Genomic DNA, 22508 nt, shown 5'->3' with positions numbered 1-22508 from the left:
TGTGGTGAGAAGGCAGACATCAGTAACCCAAGGGGAGAGCTTACATGAGACACTGACCCTGCCGGTTCCTTGATCTGGGACTTCCAGTCTCCAGAACTCTGAAAAATAAATTCCTGTTGTTAAAGTTATCCAGACAATGGCCTTCTGTTATGGCAGCCCAAATTGTCTGAGACAGTTTCCTTTGCCAAAAGAATAGCCCCATATAGTGTGGTTACTAGCTACTGTTTCCGATTACATCATTTCTTTGTGACTTTGGGTCATGTCCATGTGATAATATGATAACATCTTCCTTAAAGTCACTGACCTTTGGGATATTTGGGAAATTTAAAGGAACATTTAGACCACTTGTACAATGGCTTCTAGAGATTTTTTTGGTGACAGCACTTCCCATGACACTAGGACCAAGCACATTTCTATGCTAGTAAAAATCACATGACAAGGCTTTCACAAAAATGTTGATACATCACAATACTATAATATTTTTCTCCCAATCCCATCTTTATTTCATTACTATGGGAAAAAGGAGCAGGAGGATATATTCTTAAATACACTTTTATCTCTCCTGATAATCCACGATTTTTATCTCTGAATTTTGTACATTATGCCTTGAAAACTAATGATTTCAAACTCTGGAAATCCATAACTTTCATAAATTAGCCTCAGGCATAAACCAATTATATTAAAGGGGAAAAAGCATAAACTAAAGCAAAATCATTTACAATCCAGCTTATTTTACCTTTAGAATAAATAAATATACATAAAGATAAATACAGAGAAGAAAATGTGGGTCTTCCTGAAATGTTCAAAGAAGAATGTTCAGATTTTTGGACATCTTAACCAGTGTTTAAAAAGATGACCTCTGAGTAAGAATTTCTACTTCATAGATTTGCTTTAAGCATTAAATTGCATAGTACTTTCAAAGTATTTAAACAATGCTAACACAGTAAATAATCAGTAAATATCATTTGCATTTCACCTTTAAACATTTTAGACACACCCCTATGAGTCAATTAGATATACCTTATAAACTAGAAATACATCCAATTCTTTATATTCTCAATTACTTTATCATCTTCAATATCTATTTTGCCTCCTCCTAGAGTTGGTCAAGATGAAGGAGAGAAGAATCTCTGGACAAGTTAGATTGCCCTTTAAGAGTAGCTTAAGTTAGGTTTTTGTTTGTGTATTTTTCCTTTCTGTGCCTTTTCATTTCTCACCATGGAGAGGAGTAGGATGCAATGTTGATATTCTAGCTAAAGAACTTTGCCAAGATATTCATGAGATGGTGTGGCGGCAACTAGTTGTTTAGGTCACAAATGGGAGCTGTCTAGCAGAGAAGAAGGAGGGGACAAAAAGAGGCTAGAAGGTGGCTTAGTAGTGGAAGCTGGAAGAGCATTAGGTAAGTGCAGCTGGAGACCAGTGATGAGGCAGCCCAGCCATGTAGTGACAGAACACCCGAGAAAACATAGCCTGCAGCCACTTGGAATATGGAAAATGAATTTATGGATCTGGCTACTAGGAGAGCGTCAAGCAGTGTTGAAAGTGCCATTTGGTTTTCTGTTTTTGATTTTGCTTTTAGCTGCATCTGATAAGGTGAAGAAACAGTGAGATGAACTAAGAGAGAACTTACCAGTTTGAAAGACTTCAGAGGAAATATAGAAGAGCTAGGAATTGCTGGGTTGAAAAGTAAAACGTATTCATATTTCCATCCCATAGGAAATTTTCAGTATAAGAAATGGTCTTAGGGTAAATATCTACTTATGTCTGTAGTTATAAAACCCTTCAAGATCTCAGAAGACTTCAAGTAATGACTAGTAGACTTCTGAAAGGTTTCTAACATTCAAAAGAGTGTTGCCCCACAGCAGTTTTTATATTAAAGAATCATGGATGTGACCTATGGGACATGGCATCATCCTCAGTAGGATTCATGACAATTTTAAGAGAATGGCACTGATGCAGATACCTCCACCTTGGACCAAAGAAATAGAAACAGTTAAGGGGGAAAGAAGAGCCTCTGAGCCTTCAAGTACCTATGAAAAAGAAGCAGACTGAGACAACTACTCAGCTATAGATACAAGTTATTTCTGATCAAAAAGAGAGGATGTCTTGAAGAGCAGAACCAAAAGACCAGAGAGCAGAGCCAAGATCCAAGAACAGGGGACACATAAATCTTTCCCAGGCGACTGAACTGTACCCGAATCAAGGAGCATGCCTTGCCCCCAAGATGCAGGAAAACTGTCATGTGTACAACTGTTCTCCAGAATTACTAAAAAATCCCAACTGCTGTGTTTCCCATTCTTACTTTTTTATTTAAATACTTTAAAAAATTTAAGAGTTATCTATATATACTGAAAGGATGCAAAGGTAATACAAAGGGTTCCCATATAATCCCCATCTATTTTCCCAAACTTTTTCACCTTATACAGCCACGAATCACTTGTCCAACTAAGGAACCAATATTGGTACATACCTATTAACACAAGTCCACAGTTTATTCAACTTTCACTACTTTCCTCCTAAAGTCTTCATGCTCTGTTTCAGGATGCTCTGCAGGGGGCCACACCACACTGAGTCACTTCCTCTGGTGTGACAGAACCTTTAGTCTTTGCATTTGACAACCTTGACAGTTTTGAGGGGTATTGGCTAGGTATTTAGAAGACAAATTAGAGTTGTTTGACCCTCAACTTAGGTTTTTCTAATGTTTCCTAATGGTTATACTGCTCTAGTCCTAATGAGGTTTGTCTAATGGAGAATCAGCCATTTCTCAGGAGCCCTGGTTACTTCTGTTAGATAATAGTATTAGAAACCAAGATGTGGGTGCTGGGTGTACTTGTTGCTACATTCTTACTTTTTTTGTACATAAGTGTCTCTTGTGATTATTCTGTCCCTGTCTTACCACTGCATGTTAAGTGTGTGGCTTTGTATTTCTAGTTCACTTCTCTTGGCATTAAAAGAAGCTGCACCTTTCTTGATCATGAGATCCTGGACTTCAAGCCTCGTATTACAATTGGTGTGAACCTTTGAAAGTGGAGTCTGTTTCTCCAACTCCCTTGAAACCGGGCAAGACTGGTGGTGGAGGAAGTGTGGTGGGAATGGCACTTTTTGATTCCTGAGTCTAGACCTCAAGAGACCTTGTGGCAGCTGTTTTCATTCTCTTGTAATCCTGAGACCATCAGGCTGCTGAAGAAGCCTGAGAGGCCACGTGGGTAAGGAAGCCCAGCCATCCAGGGTGCTCTAGATGAGCCCGCCTCCAACTAACTAACCCGTTGAATGCAGCGGTGAGTGAGCCCAGGGAAGACCAGCAAGATCCAGCCACTCACAGAATCATGAGAGGTGGTAAATTGCTCTGTTTGGGGGTAGTTTATTAAGAAGAAATGGATAATTAGTACAGTACAACTGACTGCTAAAAAGGCCATCTTTCTGTTGATCCAAAATCTGCTAACCTCTAAGTTCCATTTACTCAAGTCAGGGCTTTTGGTAGGTAATAAAGCATAGTAAATTGTAATGGTGAGTTTGTGTTGGCAGCCGCGCTCAGAAAATAGCGCCCCATGCAGGGCAGCCGGAAGGCCCCGAACTTCCTAATGACAAATCATCCCACACCACTAAACTACATGCTAATTGCGCCTTGGCATAAGGACCAATGAGACCCACCAAATGGTTATGCTAATAAGGCATATGGAGCCGCACCAACCAGGTCAGAGCATGAGAACTATATAAGCAAGCCTCTCCTTCCCCTCTGGGTCCTGCCCAACTCATTTGTTTCACAAAGAGCTGAAGAATAAAGCTTTCTGCAGAAGAATCCTGCTGTTGTTGCATGCTGTTCTTGCCGGCGAGGACAGGGCACGCGACAAGTGGTGCCGAATCCCGGGAACCAGAACATCACCGGCACAGGGAGGACCCTTCAGACATCTGGAGAGGATTCAGAACTGCAGGTCAGAAGAAAGCCCGGAGGGGTAAGTTCCGAGAGGCCCCTGCTTTTTAGGATAATGGTTGATGGTTCTCTGTAAATAAGGAGGCACCATGGGGAATGCACCGTCATTAGTCACGGCGCTGCAGACAGCTCTCAAAGAGCGAAACTTGAAGGTCTCCAGCAAAGTCTTAGGATCTTTTGTGAAGGAGATAGACCGTGTGGCCCCCTGGTTCATTTGTTCAGGGTCCCTCTCAATCCCGAGCTGGGACAAACTGGGGAAAGATCTTGATAGAGAGGAGGAGGAGGGTAGCCTGAGGGGAGGCACCAGGCCCCTCTGGAAACTGATTAGAGCTTGTCTGCAAGATGAGAGATGTGAAAAGGTAATAAAAGAAGGTCAGAGAGCATTGACAGATATCCAAGAGAGCATGTCAGAAACGGAACGGGAAACAGAGAGCGCGCGCGGCCGAAAAAAGGCCACAAAAACGAAGGTAAAGAAACCTCAGAGTGAGGGAGAAAGCCCACCTAGGGCAAAAGCGAAAGAGCCCCGAGAAGCGAGTGACGATCGCCTCGGAGAAAATAGTAAATACCCCTGGAAAGAGTTGAGGGACCTCCAACTCTCCAACAGGGAATCTGAGGAGGAATTAGCATCCGCAGAGGAAGGGGAAGAAAATAAAACCGCAGAGTGTAGAAGTAAGGGAACCAGCAAAGTTGAAAAGCGGACCAAGGAAAAAATGAAAGCAGGGTGTCCCCCGACGCCCTTTGCCCCGCCACCTTATGTGAGTGGCGCACTCTCCTTTTGCCACCCAGATACTCTTCAGGCAATTAGACAAATGTTTCCTGTATTTGAGGATAACGGTGTACGCTCTCACCAGCCCCTGAGCCATAAACAAGTTAAGGAGTTAGCAGAATCCGTTCGGGCTTATGGAGTCAGTGCTAACTACACCATAGCACAAGTTGAGAGATTAACAGAGACAGCCATGACACCCGCAGACTGGCAATATGTAACTAAGGCATGCCTTTCTAGTATGGGGCAATACATAGAATGGAAGGCATTGTGGCATGATATCAGCATGACCCAGGCACGCGCAAACGCGGCCGAAGGACAGCCTGCATGGTCATATGATATGCTGACGGGCCAAGGACAGTGGGTAGCCGACCAGACCGCCTTCCCCTTACAGGTATATGCACAAATAAACACGTGCGCCGCCAAGGCATGGAAAGCCCTCACCAACAAAGGAGAAGTATCAGGCAATTTGACAAAAATTATTCAGGGGCTGAGCGAGCCATTTTCTGACTTTGTCGCTCGTATGATGGAGGCCGCAGGCAGAATATTTGGAGATCAGGAACAAGCAATGCCCCTAGTGGAGCAATTAGTGTTTGAACAATGTACCAAGGAATGCAGACAGGCGATAACACCCTGGAAACAAAAAGGGATACATGCCTGGTTGAAAGCCTGTAGAGAAATAGGAGGGCCACTCACCAATGCGGGCCTAGCCGCGGCCATATTACAGAGCCACAAACAAGCCAGGATCACTAACAGAAGTATCAAATGCTTTCAATGCGGGAAATTAGGACATATAAAGAGAGAGTGTAGGAGCCCAGCTTCAGAACAAACAACCCAAAAGACCCCTGAGTTGTGCCCTAAGTGTAAGAAAGGCAGGCATTGGGCTAATGAGTGCCGGTCTATTAAAGATATAGAAGGGAAACCCTTAGAGTTGCCAAAAAACGCCCAGAGGGGCCCCCGTCACCAGGGCCCGCAAATATATGGGGCAACCAGCACGCAAGTGTCATTCGGGAACAACCAGGCCCCCCAAGGAGAGCCACTTCAGGTTCCGCGGGATTGGACATCCGTGCCACCACCAGAATAGTGTTGACTCCACAGATGGGAGTTCAGCCTATCCCTTCAGACTTTAAAGGCCCCCTACCACCAAATACCATTGGGTTACTCCTAGGGCGCTCTTCTGCTGCATTGAAAGGCCTGGTAGTTCATCCCGGAGTCATAGATCAAGATTATGAAGGACAGGTAAAAATCATGTGTTCGGCTCCCAGAGGAATCTATCCTATATCCCCAGGAGACCGCATAGCCCAGCTCTTAGTTTTACCTAGTCTCCACGCCAATTATCCTGCTACCAACACGGAGAGGGGAGAAAGGGGCTTCGGCTCCTCTGACTGGGATTCAGCCTTCATAGTATTAGATTTAGCAGACAGACCAAAATTAACTCTTCAAATAGAGGGAAAGAGCTTTGAGGGAATCCTAGACACTGGAGCAGATAAAAGTATTATCTCTGCAACCTGGTGGCCCTCCAAGTGGCCTGTGACCCAATCCTCACATTCATTACAAGGTTTAGGATATGAGTCAAGCCCTTCAATTAGTGCCAAACCATTGAAATGGCGAGCCCCTGAAGGACAAGAGGGTACAGTCACCCCTTATGTACTCCCTCTACCGGTCAATTTATGGGGGAGGGATGTCATGAGAGACTTAGGCCTCAAACTCATTAATGAATACTCCACCCCCGCCCAAGGCATGATGATGGACATGGGATACATCCCTGGCAAGGGGCTGGGGAAACACCAACAGGGACACATAGAGCCCATCCTGCCCAAAGTAAAGAATGACCGTCACGGCCTGGGTTTTTCATAGGGGCCATTGAAGATGCCATGCCCATACCTTGGCTCACAGAGGAGGCCGTATGGGTTCCTCAGTGGCCCCTATCCTCTGAAAAATTAGAAGCAGCTCATTGCTTAGTGCAAGAGCAGCTCCAAGTGGGACACCTAGAACCCTCTGTGTCCCCATGGAACACACCCATATTTGTAATCAGGAAAAGGTCAGGATCATGGAGGTTGCTTCATGATCTGAGAGCAGTAAATGCTCAAATGAGAATGCTTGGACCCGTACAACGGGGACTGCCACTCCTCTCTGCCTTACCCAAAGAATGGAAAGTGCTCATAATAGATATTAAAGATTGTTTCTTTTCTATACCTCTAAGCTCCAAGGACAGGGAAAGATTTGCTTTTACTTTGCCAGCTATTAACCATGAACAACCCGATGCCAGATTTCAGTGGAAGGTCCTCCCTCAAGGAATGGCAAATAGCCCCACCATATGTCAACTGTACGTTCAGCGAGCGCTAGACCCAATTCGTAAGACCTATCCCACGCTAAAGATCATCCATTACATGGATGACATCCTTCTTTGCTCCCCACAACCAGCGGAAATAGAAGAAGCATATATAGATCTCACTAGATCCCTAGAAAATTGGAGACTGAATATAGCAAGCGAGAAGGTCCAAAAATCTAGTGTTAGCAAATTCCTAGGAGCAACCATTTACACAGATGTAATTTGCCCCCAAAAGCTTGAGATAAGACATAATCAATTGCGAAATTTGAATGACTTCCAAAAACTCCTAGGGGATATTAATTGGTTGCGCCCATACTTAAAGATACCCACCACTGAATTGACTCCACTATTTAAAACCCTAGAAGGAGACCCACAACTAACGTCACCGCGCTCCCTCACACCTGAGGCATTACAAGCCATTCGCAAAGTAGAACAGGCTTTGATGACAGCACAATTAAATAGAGTGCAATCGAATGAACCCTTTGAGTTGTGTGTCCTTCCCACCCCAGAGCTGCCAACAGCAGTCTTATGGCAGCATGGCCCACTGATCTGGATTCATCCCCAAGCCTCTCAGGCTAGGACAATAGAGTACTATCCAGCAGCCGTGGCCAAACTTGCTTTGAGAGGAGTAAAAACCTCCATGACACATTTCGGAGAGGCTCCAGCTAAAATTATAACCCCTTACAGCGTAGAACAGATACAAGTATTATGTGCTATGAACGATGATTGGGCCATACTTGCTTACAGTTTCTCAGGAACCTTTGATAATCATTTCCCTAAACATCCCCTCATCAACTTCGCCAAAAATCATCTCCTAGTATTTCCTCGGGTCACTAGCCTAACCCCGCTGCCTCATGGAAAAACAGTTTACACGGACGGGTCTAAGACAGGCACAGGTGCCTATGTCCATGATGGCAAAGTTGTGACAAAAGGCTACACGCCTGACACTCCACAAATAGTGGAATGTCGCATAGTCTTAGAGGTCCTACAAATCTTTCCTGAACCTTTAAATATTGTGTCTGACTCCTGTTATGTAGTTAATGCAGTCAAATCTCTAGAAGTGGCCGGGCTAATCAAAGCGTCCAGCCCAGTAGCCACTTTGTTCAAACAGATACAATCAGCACTACTTCATAGGCAATCTCCTTTGTATATAACTCATATCAGAGCACATTCAGGCCTTCCCGGGCCTATGACCCAAGGCAACCACCTGGCAGACCTCGCAACCAGAAATATAGCTTTTCCCCTGCTAGACCCTATCACCACAGCTTCAAAATTCCATACACAATTTCATGTCACTGCCGAAACACTGCGCAAGCGGTTTAGCATAACCAGGGCCGAAGCTAGGAACATTGTCCTTAGCTGCCAACATTGCTGCAGCTTCCTTCCCACACCTCATGTTGGGATCAACCCCAGAGGTATTAGGCCTTTACAAGTTTGGCAAATGGATGTGACGCATATTTCGTCTTTTGGGAAACTGAAATATGTGCATGTATCCGTGGATACTTGTTCAGGAGTCATCTTTGCCTCCCCATTGTCAGGAGAGAAAGCTTCCCATGTCATCCAGCACTGCCTTGAAGCTTGGAGCGCATGGGGGTTACCACAGATTCTGAAAACAGACAATGGCCCAGCCTATACCTCTACAAAATTTGCTCAATTTTGTCATCACATGGGGATAAAACATATCACTGGCCTTCCCTACAACCCACAGGGTCAAGGGATTGTGGAACGCGCGAACCGCACGCTCAAATCCTATTTACTTAAACAAAAAGGGGGAATTGAAGATATACCCCCCACACCAAAAACTGCCATAGCCCTAGCACTTTTCACTATAAATTTTTTGAATCTGGATGCTCAAAGCCATACAGCAGCGGATCGCCATAATCAGTGGCCAAAAGACCCACAAGAACTAGTAAAATGGAAGGACGTGTTATCTAACCAATGGAAGGGCCCGGATCCAATCATAATCAGATCCAGGGGAGCTGTGTGTGTTTTCCCCCAGGGTGAAGAAAATCCCTTCTGGATCCCGGAGCGCCTAACGAGGAAAGTCCTAAACAAAGGAGATGACTTCGCTGTACCTCCTGACCCTGCTCCTGACACTGGAGACCCCGACTCAGGGAGTATTGAGATGGGGAATCCTGTCTGCCTTTCCTAAGCCTATGCCTGTCCGTTTCAATGCAGCCGTTTTTCCGCGCTTTTTCACTACCAATACTAGTATGAACTTGCCCTACTTAGTTAAAGACACCCTAGTAGCTCCCCTGGGAGAAAACCGATCCTTCGTAACTAATGGGTCATTATGCTTCACCACTCAGAATCTAGCTGGCTGTATCTCCCTGAAACGGAGGAAATACGGATGGTTCAGTGACATAATTCTAGAGGCCAGTAGCCTCCCCGTTATGTCAGCTAAATTTGAAGGGCCTAATAAGGAAGGGAGCCCGTCCTATAAGAACATGACTATCCACCAGATGGTTCTCTGGATCAATGGCACATTTGTACACTCTCTCAGGAACAATTCCACCGACAGGCCTCGTCAACCCAAATATGCCTCCCATTGTGTGGGCGACTATGAGGGAGAGCTGTGGCCCTGGACTGACTGTCAGTCAACTGTAGTAACGTGGGCAACTGAGAGGCAGGAGTTTACCATCTCCCCAGATATGGAGGGACGGCCAGCCAATGAGGCTTGGTGGCCAGTAAAGGTGCTCGAAGGCGAGTTTCGTCAGCAGCTGAGCATGAACCCCTTCCATAAATGGATGCTGTGTGGAGTCAATGGCTCGTGTACCGACCTCTCCCCCTTTTCCGCCCTCCAGGGTGGGGGAATCGGTGTAAAAAATATCACCTTTTGGTGCGAGAATAACCACATGCGCGCACACTGGAACATGATCATGACCCATAACAACGAGAACTACACGTGTTCAGCAAAATCAGGTCCAGAGTCACCTAATTCCCTTTTTCCACCTTCTCCAGTATGCGTATACCCCCCATTTCTGTTTATCTTATCCAATAGTAGCTTTGACTCCTGCTCCAATGAAACCTGCTTTCTGTCTCAGTGTTGGGATGCGCGTAACTTTACCAATGCTTTGGTAGTCCGCATCCCCCGTTGGGTCCCTGTTCCCGTAGACGCCCCTAACACCATGACTCTGTTTCGAGAAAGGCGCGATTTCGGTGTTACAGCCGCCATAGTGCTCCTGATCTCCGCGACCGCGGTCGCAGCCACCGCCGCTGGTATAGCTTTAGACACCTCCATCAAATCGGCTACAGAGCTCAATAACCTTGCAGCCTCAGTAGCTTCTGCCCTGGACCAACAGTCCACACTTGATGGCAAACTGAAAGGAGGAATAATGATCCTCAATCAACGCATAGATCTCGTGGAGGAACAAATGGAGGTGCTCTGGCAAATGGCCCAATTGGGATGTGAGCGGAAATATCGTGCCCTCTGCATCACTAGCATTCAATATAAAAATTTTACACGGGCAGCTAATCTGTCACGAGACCTGTCCCAGTATCTTTCAGGAAACTGGTCCCAAGACTTCGATGGGACACTAGAAGAGCTGCGGCGAGAAATTATCCACATCAACTCCACCCGTCTAGATATCTCCGTAGCGGAAGGACTCTCTTCCTGGTTCCTCAGAGCTCTCTCCCACGTCAAGGAGTGGGCGGGCATGGCTGGGATGGGCGTGTTCCTGCTTGGAGGTCTCATGCTCTTACTCTGGTTGTTATGCAGACTCCGCAACCAACATAAGCAGGACAAGGTGATCCTTGCTCAAGCCCTAATGGCGATAGACGTTGGCGCCTCTCCCCAAGTGTGGCTCAACATGCTTAAGAAGGAAGCTCGGCTTTAGCTTGAGGTAGCTCTTGCACCCTGAGCCCATGTGGCACTGCACCAGGCCCGAGTACCTCAATGCTTAATCACAGCTTTCTTTAAGAAGCTCATGGTGCAAGAGGGTTGAGAAAAAGGGTCCAAACCCTTTGTACCAAGCGGTCCCAACGCCAGCCAGAGGATGCGAGGCAAAGCACTGCAAGAGGTCTTGGACCCCTCTGAGAGGCATGCCTGACTGCATAGGGGTAGATGCCCAGAACCCCTCTCCAAAAAGGGGGCATCAGGAAGTATGATGGAGGTCAGGCCTCTGTCTCCGCCTCTGCTGGCAAGTTCCGCCTTGAGCTTCTGTTAGACAAAAAAGGGGGAGATGTTGGCAGCCGCGCTCAGAAAATAGCGCCCCATGCAGGGCAGCCGGAAGGCCCCGAACTTCCTAATGACAAATCATCCCACACCACTAAACTACATGCTAATTGCGCCTTGGCATAAGGACCAATGAGACCCACCAAATGGTTATGCTAATAAGGCATATGGAGCCGCACCAACCAGGTCAGAGCATGAGAACTATATAAGCAAGCCTCTCCTTCCCCTCTGGGTCCTGCCCAACTCATTTGTTTCACAAAGAGCTGAAGAATAAAGCTTTCTGCAGAAGAATCCTGCTGTTGTTGCATGCTGTTCTTGCCGGCGAGGACAGGGCACGCGACAAGTTTGCATTTTGATTTTCCTTTTTCATTTATACTTTTCCTAAAGATATATGAAATCAATGCTGTGCTAGAAAAGAGTTTCTTCTAATACATAGAAACTTTGGGAGTTGTCACACATTGGCAAGATATTTGGAGAACTGAAGCTCCTGATTCCCTCTGAGATGGCACCTTAGAGATACTTACTTACTTACCCCATCTGAAAGTAGAGATTAGTTCTTTAGGAGTCAAGGTTAGAAAACCACAGTGTAATTGTGATGAATAACTGGCAAGTTTAAATTGTTCAACAGAGACAGCAGCTTGTCATCAGGAAAGTTCTATTTACCTCCCCGAGGTTCTAAAAGCACTGACTTTGTTTGCTCTAAACACCCTGGCCTTCTGAGTCCTCTGAGGATAGATGCCAACCTTTTCTCCTTAGTTGATTCCTAGGTTTTAGTATCTTTATATAGTTTTAATTTTGATAGATCATTTCATTCATCCCTTCAACAAACACATATTAAACATACATTTAATGGGCTAGGAAACAACAATTACTAAATAGCCTATGCCTTTAAAAGCATACAAATGAACAATTATGGCAAGATATTGTCAGTAAACATTAGAGGAAAGAACAGGTGCGCATCTAATATTAATTGGATGAACTGTATTAAAGAGCACAACTCCATTTTTGATGTTTGACTACTGCTGACAGCTTTTAAGCCTCACACCTCACTCTTCCCCTTCTGTCCCACATATGGGCTAGCTGATAAGAAAGGCTGGATGCTTCCTGCTTTGTTGTGGGAAGTTCAAACCACTTCAGAACCCTTTCCCAGCCAAACCCCCTAACCACCATAAAAATCTCTACTTAGTCACCTTCCCTTGATCTCTGAAATCATTTTTGACCAGCTTGGGAGGCCTGCCCTACTCTCCCCAGAAAGCTGATTATGGAAGCAGTAACTCTTTTCTAACCCTCTTGGTGTCTGTGTGACATCATCAGTCTCAAACCTAATTTTGGGCAAAAGTAGCTATTGCGTCTCTAGAGAGAGACCACAAAATAGGTGGTCACAAAGGATAGCTTAGATAGTATCTGAGTGGTATCTTAAACTGTGAATACTTAGCAAATAGGATTATAATTCTCTTTTGACCTATATATGTCTTGACCAGAATGGTCTGACATCCTTGAGTCAGGCAAGAAATACCCATTCTTGTATCGCTATTAACCAGCTCAGTCTCTGGAATATAATAGATGTTCAAATACTTCTTGAAAACATGAATGGTTTTCAGAAGCCAAGAGGGAATATTAATTTTAGAAAAAGAGAGCTGTTGAGAGTATGAAAAGCAAAGAGGATCAAAAAGAAGAGAGTTGAAAGGTAGTCACTGAGTTTGAGAATTTGGAAGCAAATGATCATTTTTTCCAGAATCCTTTAAAAGTGTGATAGGGGCTACAATCAGACTGCAAAGGTAAGATGAGCAAGTTGAGGCAGCAAACGTTGACTGCCGTTGCCACATATTTGGATGGAAGCCACTCATGAGAGATGAAGATAAGTGGAGAGAAGAGACAGAAGCGGAGGCATGATCAGATGAGGAATGTTTTTTAGGGAGAGGAATAAAATAACAAAGATTTTTTAATGGACTGTAGTTATATCCAGTTAAGTAAAAGAGTTTGAAGACACTGGAAAAAGGAATTAATTGATAGGGAAGTTCCTGGAAATACAAGATAGAAGTTTGGATTTTAAAAAATGAAAAACTAAGCAAGGTGGGCACTTGGCAGATTTAATCTTGAGTAGACTAAAGGACAACTCAACTAGTGACGTTCAAACAATACAAGCATAGGTGGATTTGGATGCCGGTGTCTTTAGGTGGTTAGGATCAGTAATAAATTGAGGGAGAAAATGCATAATGGATTCCTGAAGTGGGAGGCATGGTTCCCTGTGGAAGACCTGTAGGAATGGGATTTAGAAGTGGGATTAAGGATGTGATGTTATTTCATAATACTGGGAAACAGGGATGGCAGGATCTCTGAGCACCTCCCTTGGAGGAGTGAAAGCACTGACCGACAGCAACAATGACCCTCCTTAGGCCAGAGACTAGGAATTTTCAGAGACTCCAATTGGCAGAAATGTGGTCATCTTCCAGATACCTCACATGGATACTAAACAATCTGCATGTACCACAAGAGTTGGGATCCAGGACCTCAGGACCACACATATCAGGTATCCCTTCAGTTGTACTCATTCTGCAAATATTTTTCCAACAATTATTTTGGCCTGTTTTACTTCACCCTCTCTGCCCTCACCCTGATGGTACCCTGGACACTTTACGTGAGGCAGGCAAGGCATGGCAAGATGTACAGTGAGGTCCCAATCACAGCCCCTCTAGTACTTGGGGTACAGAACATTGTTATATAACACTTACTTTAGACCAGTTTCTGATTTATTTTTTGAGTGGGGTTTGTAATATGGAGTCCAAATACATACTTTATGAATATTTTGTTAATTTCTGGAACATTTAATGCAATTAAATCCATTACCCATATAAATAGAATCACTTAAAAAGTGGATAAAGAATATATTACAATAGGTATATCCCAGAAAAATGAAACCTGAAGATATATATTCACACATCTGGCAGTGATTCATAATTGAGTATTATTTTCTCTCTTGTTATGATGGTTTACCTCAGCCTCAATCCCCAAACTGAAAGTAGCTGACTAATATTGCTGGCACCATCTCTTTATCCCAGCTCCATATGTGCAGAGTAAAAGGTTTGACTATAATTCACTTTGGTAGCATTACACAGGGGATTTCAATGAACGTGTTGAAAGAAAATAATTACCCATGGAGCCTCAGGCAGGAAGGGAAATATCTCTCTCTCTCATTCACAATATGTTTCTAAATGGATATGTGTGAGGAGCAACCTGAAGAAGGGGACCATTTTTTTATATGACTGTATTAGTAACTGTCAGAAACAGTATAAATTTGTGAAACAAGGCGGAGACTGAAGTTTTCCATGATGAAAGATACTAAATCCAGACTTCCAGTCTTAGGAAATTAACCCAGGAATATGTCAATATGGATAATATATTTCAGATACTTTCGCTGATAAACTCATATTGATCTAAAGCTATGATAAATTTGGCATGGTACTATGCCACAGGACATAACTGTACAGCTAGTTCTGGTTACTTAACACAGCTCCATCGATCCACTATATATCCACAATACATGGTGACTGATGCCCAAGTCTAAACAGAGCCCTGGTGATCCCATACATGCCTGAGAGTACAGGGCTTCTTTCAAATACATCCTAAAGAAAGCCTTTGTTGACTGTGATTTCCAACTCTAGAGTACAAAACTAAAGTGGGTGATTGTTTAACAATCCTTATTCTCAAGCACACCACAAAGGAATTCAGATTCACTAGGTCTTGGGGAGGGTGCTTGAATCTGCAAATCTACCAAATTCCCAAGGTAATTCTGGTGCAGATATTATATGGATCACATTTCACTAAGATTTAGAAGAAAGCTGGCACCTAAACTAGATTGGTTTTAATTAAACCTCTACTCTAGTAAGCTAGACCCTTACTACTTCAATATTTTCATTGGCAGTGTGAAGAGGGGCAAATGAAAAAAAAAAGGTTTATACAAAACAAGAATTATAGGTTAATCCTGCTTTTGGCAGTCACACTGCTATTCTCAAATTTTAATTCCAGAGCCAAAGCAAAAGGCATGGGTCCAAGCCCCAGGAAAAGTTATGTGGGAAGAATTGTGTTTGGCTTCATGAACCCCAGTTCCATTGTGTCTGTGTCTTTTGGGGATGGGGGAAAGACCCAGCTGGTCTTCCAAGAATGCCTGAGGAACATCACCTCTTGGCCCCCTCGCCATGCCAGCCTTCCTCCCACTACCACACACCCCCTTCCAACCCTGCCCTCAGCAGCACCCTGAGCTCCAAAAGACATTTCTAGCCAGTCTTCCTCATCAAAATGCATTCTGTGCTTTGTTTCCACAGGTCCTTGGAGGCAGTGTTTTATAAGCTGATCAGATGAACTAGTTCTTCCTAAAGCTAACACAATGCATGGCAATAGCATACATTGTTTTTCCTTGTAGTATTTACTCCAGTCTAAAATAAGTGACTAATGATGAGAACCCTTGAAAGAGAAGTGAAGTAAATATTTGGACTCAGTAGATACCCAGATACTCCAGAAGCCCTACACCAGAGGGTTAATCATGCCAAGCAGCCTCCTTCTCATACACTCACCACCCCCTGTAAACCTGCCCTCATCCTCAGTCTTTCTTTCTCCCCAAACCTATCCATGGCCCAGGCATTGCTTTCATTGACCTTTCCTTCCTACACTCTCTCAGGCTTTGTTCGTTTAAGTAAAGATGCCTTTATTTAAACAATAGGCCCTTTACTACAAATTGAATAGGGAGCATGGAATTTTGGGAACGCTGTAGTGTACAAATCAAGGTGTAAGGAAGTGTAGAAACAGGGGTGTTGACTTGGAAAACACATCACAGTCTAAAAGAGGCTCTGTTCTTTCCTTACTTTCTAGCCTCACAAGTCCAGAAATTATTTCAAAGCCAAGAAGGAAAAAAAAAAAAGGGCAGCTCTAGAAGCAAAGGAAATAAAGATGAAATCTCAGTTTTATTTATATTTATTTTATTATTGAAGTATTATTTTAATATAACAATTGTTAAGCATAGATTCTTACTGAACTTACTAATTGACTGACTTCTAAATGGCCATAAAATAAGAGGCTCCAAATAGGAAAAAATACAAAAAAGTTTCCTACTCTTCCTAGAGAAAATGGTCTTTTCTTAGGAGAGAAAGGAGATTAAGTTTGACCAAAATGACCTTCCTGTGCCTGAATCAATAGAAAATGAGTGAGGATTTTTATATAATGAGTACTCTGAAAGATAATTTCAGAGCACTTGGGTAATTTGTATAACCTGGTATTCTTTCCTTTTTAAAAAATGAAACAAAACAAGAAACCAAAACAAAGAAACAAAAGAACCAAAGTGGAATGCTCTCACTGCAGTTAGCCTCAGGACTCTGTTCTGTGCCTCTCTGTGTGATAATTGATAGAATTAAGCATGCCTCTGTTGCTATTTTCTTTAAAACAATATGAGAGCTGAAAGAAAACGAATTCAATTCTATCTTCTTTCACTACTGGAAGGCTAATCATTAGGAACCATCACCGGAAGATGTGTCAGTTTCTGCATAGCCATAAGTATATCGCAAACCCACACCTGGTCATCACTGTGTTTCATGACCAGAATCTCAACGGAGTAGCCAGGTAGGGCTAACCTAGTGCCTCTAGCATCAGAATACTTTAATAAGATAGTTCATGACTATCATGTTTTTGATGCAAAAACATCACATTATATAATAAACTTAAATAAAATCCTAGTAAGCATATTGTTCAGACATAAAAAAGGAAGAATTTTAAATGTATAGGAAATTTATAACTTCCTGCTATGGACTGAATTGTATCTCCCCCGTCCAAGCCCCAAATTCATATGTTGAAGCCCTAAGCCCCAAGGTGAGATAGGGGTATTTGAATATAAGGCATAAGGATGTAATTAAGGCTAAATGAGGTCATTGAGGGCAAGGTCCTAAACCAATAGGATTAGTGTTCTTAGAAAAAGAGACGCCACAGAGCACTCTCTCTCTCTACAGTGTGAGAACACTAAGAGAGTGTGGCTATCTGCAAACCAGCAAGAGAGCTCTCACTGGAAACTGAAGCAGCTGGCACTTTGATCTTTGACTTCCCAGCCTACAGAACTTTGAGAAATACATGTTTATTGTTTAGGCCCCCCAATCTGTGGGATTTTCTTATAATAGCCTGAGAAGACTAAGACATTCTCATTAGTTACCATTCCTGCCACCCTCTGTAGGAACACAATGCCCACTTTCTGCCTATCCTCTTTTCCTTGATTTCTTCTTATTCTTAGCATATATTATCATATAACTTACAACAAATGTATTTTAAATTTATTCCATTTATTCTCTATCTTCCCATCTTAAAATGTAAGTTCCATGAGGGCAGGGATTTTCTTTCTTTCTGTTTTATTCGCCGCTGTTTCCAAACTTAGATGCATATGCCATATTTGCTTTTCCTTGGAGCAGTAACCTTTAAAATGCTGAAGAAAATCAAACTTGGCCTAGAAACTCAGGGAAGACAAACAGCATATAAACCAAGAACTCAAACAAAAAATGAAAATGGACATGTTAATTAAAACTAGAATAAAAAGAATGTAAACCTGGTGAAAGAGGATTGTGTAAATGTAGTCTTGCAGCAAAAAGCACCCTAATAAGTAGTCTATAAATTAAGATACAATATCTCACAATCTTAGGTTGAAATTTTGTAAGAACAAATTACCAAGAATAATGGATACTTCCAGAAATTTTCAACATACAATACTCTGTGGTCACTCTAAGAAAGCAATATATATTATTTGCTTTACAAGAGAGTAAATACTTTGAAATAATGGACACAAATCCATTTAAGCATAATAGCTATCATATTTCAATTTATTTCCATGTAAATTGGTTGCTACATGCTGAGTTAGTACAAAGAATTATAAAAAAAGATAATTAAATGCATTGAAAAATATAAAAAAAAATAAGTGCAGCATATTAGACTACATGAGTTGGGTTGTGAAAGCACCACTTAACTCCCTATTTGAAGTCAGGCAATAAACTCATTGCTGAAAAGCATATTCTACATTGAATTAGATCATCATCCCACAGAATTCAGAATGTGCATTCTTAAGGCTGAAGTGCATTCAACAATATACTAATATATTTTGGTAACCACGAAATGTCAAACATTATCCATACAGGGTATTAACACATTAATGTTTTCATTAAAAAAAGAATGATCTCTTTCCTCATTTCATTATGCATTTATGGAATAGAGAGCTGTCAAATAAATTACTGCAAAGTAGTTCAAGCTAGACCTTATAACACTTGAATCATATAATCGGGGGCAAATAACCTTTAAAATGAAAGATAAATGGTAAAATATAAGGGCATTTAATTTGCATAAATGTAATATTAACAGTCTTTTCCTGGTTACATATTTTATGCTTAATTTATATATGTCACTCTATTAGGACCTTAACACTCTTATAGGTCAGTTTTAATTTTTTCCAATTTTATTTTACATAATAAGTAATATGGAAGTAATTTGTCATATATAAAAATAAGGTGAACTCATAAAAATATTTTAATGTGACTAGAAACCTTCTAGCATCAGGACCACATTATAGTTCTTGTGTTAATGCCTGCTTTGACATAAATATTTATGTTTTCAAATCTTGTGTATCTAAAATTGATATTTAACTATTATACTCTCAGAAATCAATTGCAGGGAGTTCCTCCAGATCGAGTCATTGCAACCTTGGTTTACAGGAGAAACCTTAGAAGAAAGAGCTTTACATGGTTGTGTATGGTTTGGTCTTCCTTTACTGTGAAAATAACATCAACATTTGACACCCAAGTTATTGGCTTTAAAGTGTTATCCAATAAACTTCTGCTATTAACACTAAAATGCATTCAAATACACCTGCTTAGACAATACTGTGTCAGCTTTAACAAAATAGAACAAACCATCCATTGATTAATTATAATGATTTTAAGGGCATCCATTTATAATGCCTGCATGAATTTAATTATAGACCACAACTGCATATCAAAATATCAGTTTATGCACAGCAAAATATGTTTTCTTAATTTTCCTTGTCTCATGTTTATGAGCTAATGTCGGATGGATCAGAATGGGGAATGTTACTACCATCCACCATTAGAATAATTGAACTGGGCAAAGCGGAGTGAAATTCTTTTCTCTAAGGAAATTTTATGTTCAGTTATTACCTCCTCCTTTTCTTAAAACAGTATTTGATGGGAAAGAAAGTTGGTCTCTAATTTCAATCAAAATTAGTGATGAAGGGATTATTGAGGCTTCCTTTGGGAAAGAGACTATTCTTTTTAGTTCATGTCGATCAAAATTGAAATGGCTGGATAAATCATGATAATTCAAAACTACTCAAAATTATGCCCCTTTCATTTCATTATATTGTCTTTCCTAGAACTTAATGTTAAAATTAAGGACCATATGAATGCTTACCACACATTTACTAGGGACCATTAAATCACCTGGCAAGCACTGGGAATTTTTCATACAAATACCCACAAAAATACTAAATGACCAGGCTTATGATTTTGTTTTCAGCCTACTTCTCAAATTCACTTTAGAGTACCTGGATTTTTGTTCCATTGGTAATTTCAAGAACTGTTAGAATGCCTTAAGACTGAAGCATAATTATGTGTCTATACCTATCATTGAAAGTGAGGTTTCTTCATAGGTAAAGCAAATGTCTAGATAAAAATATGAAACTGTCTAATTGTATGTGATTGAAAATATATGTGCAAACATAAAAATAATAACTTATACAGAACACCCTAGCCTATGGTGTCTGTCATTTATCCTGCTGGTTTGGTGGGTTTATAGATAATCACATACCCAAGCTCTCCTCTAACAGAAGAAAAAGGAAAGAAATACTGTGGTAATCTATCTATCTATATGGGTATATGGAGATAGTGTATTATATTATACTGACAGTCTCTAGGAAATAGGAAAGTCGCAAACTACTACAGTTAATCTTACATTAGAATAGCACAAAGCTATTCTACTAGTGGTATTTTCTTATCTAAATATCACATTTGTGAAAAAATATAAAATGTACAATTTCTACATTTTCTGGCTCCCACAAAACTTAGGCTGACAAAAGAGACTGTATGGGGTAGCAATATGGAAATTAGGGCTATCAGTTCTGAATATCTTAAGCATCCCCAATATTCACAGCAAAACAGATTAAAATCAAGAACTTGGTTTCACTGGTACACCAGTTATCTTGAAAACATTCTTGAAGACTTCTCATTGTATGGAGAACAATGGTTTTTATTATTTGTTTCTGTTTTGACTTATTTTCTGTGAATTTCATAGCATATTGTATAAAGTAACATTTAATCTATTGATGTTAAAGGGCCTGCATTATTTTTTCTAGGAAAAATGGCACATTTGCTAAGTTGTTTTTATGCATTACATACAGATCGTACTGGGTTGATACAAATGGCTTGCAAATGATCTAAATCTCTTATGACAAAGTGTTTTTCTGTTTTACAAGTTACCTGACAACAAAATAGAAATAAAACAACAAAATATATTGTGGTAAAGGGAATAAATTCATGTTTACCTTTCACACACTAAAACTAAATGCATAACAATTTTTATACAATATCTACACAATAACCTACTAAGTGGATCTGCTTACTAACAAAGATTAGAAAAAACTGTTGGTGAATCTTGATCAGTGGCTATGTAGTTACTAAGTCACATCATACTTGTAGTAGAGGTCATCTGTAGGATCTAAACGAAAAAGGCTCAGCACGAGGCTGGAGTACGGCCTGAGATCTTCAGGACAGTTGCTAAAACCAAGAGCTGTGCTGCCGCAAAAGGACCTCAAACTTCAGTATGGTCACTGAGTTTCCTCAAATTCTGAAATATAAGAGGAAGCAATAAATGCATGCTGCTACCTCGACTCTTCAATTGGTACCAGAGTCAAAAAACAGTAGTAACTGAAAGCAAGCTGTCCAGCCAAGCAAAGAAAATGAACATTCTATAAAGCACCAGAGGACAGCAGCTCAAAGCTCCAAGACCAAAGTCAGACTGCTGACTCTGAAGCCAGCTCTGCCAGTTATAAATTGTGTAACTTCTCTTGGCCTCAGTTTCCTTGTTTCTAAAAATACTTTAAATAGTAATATCTCCTTAATAAGCTTGCAGCAATTCAGTGAATTAACATTCAATAAAGCTCTCAATATTTCTGGAACATAATCAACACTCAATAAATGTTAGGTATATAAAAATAATAATAATAATAATAATAATAATAATAATGCTATTATAATTATTTTATAAATACATATACACATACTGTTCTGACTGAATGTAAGAGAGATGTCTCTGGGAGGCACCAAATGCTTTTCTAGGGATGGATGAGGAAAGGCAGAACAATTCAGAGACAAAGAAAAATTGCAGGAAATCAAAGCTCTAGGAACAGTTCTAAAACTAACCATAGAGCCCAATATTTGGAAGATAACTTTGACACTTCAGATCATGTGAGTGCTGGGTTCTGCAAATAATATTTCCAAAGATAGCAATATGAGCTTAGAGGAAAGGGTTTCAGAGCAGAAAAAAAGCTGTAAGACTATATTTAGAGTTTTTGTATTTGACAGAGGTGGATTCAAACTTCCAGAATTTCCAAATTCAAATTCAAATTCTTCTTGAAAGAGCTTTTATCTTAGGAGGAAGCAGTTTGCACTTACTGGGCAATCAGCACAATCTCAAGCACTGATATTGTTGGAAGGCCCAAATTATTAAACAATGTTGATACCTGATGCAAATAGGAATGGAAACACTCCTTTACTGGAGCAGAGGGCTCTGAGGAAAGGGGAAAGTTTAACAGATTTTAACTGCTAGTGGGGTTATAGGCTAATACAAAAAATGCAAAGTCTTTGATCTTACATTCTAATTTTTCTTGTAACTCCTGCATGCTAATTGCTCAGCTCACCTTATTTCGATAGATGTTACTTATTGCAGCAGATACTGATTCAAAAAAAATGGGTTTCTCCAAGTCAGGGTTTCCACAATACTTCATTGCTTTTATCAACGAACCTACAAGAAAGCACAAGCAATGTAAGGCTACATGGACCAGCTGCAGAAGGATAGTGTGTGATACTTGCTAAGGACACTCCCTTACCTGTGCAATGGGCTAATGATACATCCACACTCCTGCTCTTGCAGTCCATGTAAACCTGGAAGAATTTAAATAGTACACCCACAATTAAGTCAGGATAGCAGGCAGGAAGGATCAGGAGAGTTTCTAAAGAAAAGGAAAGCTAATGTTTATGATGTCAGACCACCAGAGGGA

At 41.3% G+C, this 22508-nt stretch overlaps 1 protein-coding gene across 1 annotated transcript in view; it reads right to left on the bottom strand.

The window, feature by feature from the left end:
- Nucleotides 1-18027: 18027 nt before the first annotated feature.
- Nucleotides 18028-22508, bottom strand: part of SLC26A7 (solute carrier family 26 member 7) — a 122451-nt gene continuing 117970 nt past the window's right edge. Inside the window, exons 16-18 of the mRNA XM_073229812.1 lie at nt 22338-22392; nt 22149-22252; nt 18028-21076 (exon numbers count right to left, since the gene is read on the bottom strand). Of these exons, the coding sequence (XP_073085913.1) occupies nt 21041-21076; nt 22149-22252; nt 22338-22392 (195 nt within the window). The 3' untranslated portion in view covers nt 18028-21040. The remainder of the gene's footprint in view (nt 21077-22148; nt 22253-22337; nt 22393-22508) is intronic.

The sequence above is a fragment of the Manis javanica genome, chromosome 2 (assembly GCF_040802235.1).
Source record: "Manis javanica isolate MJ-LG chromosome 2, MJ_LKY, whole genome shotgun sequence".
Classification (NCBI taxonomy): Eukaryota; Metazoa; Chordata; class Mammalia; order Pholidota; family Manidae; genus Manis; species Manis javanica.
The sequence above is the reverse complement of the archived record's forward strand: the minus strand, read 5'-3'. Positions and strand labels throughout refer to the sequence as shown.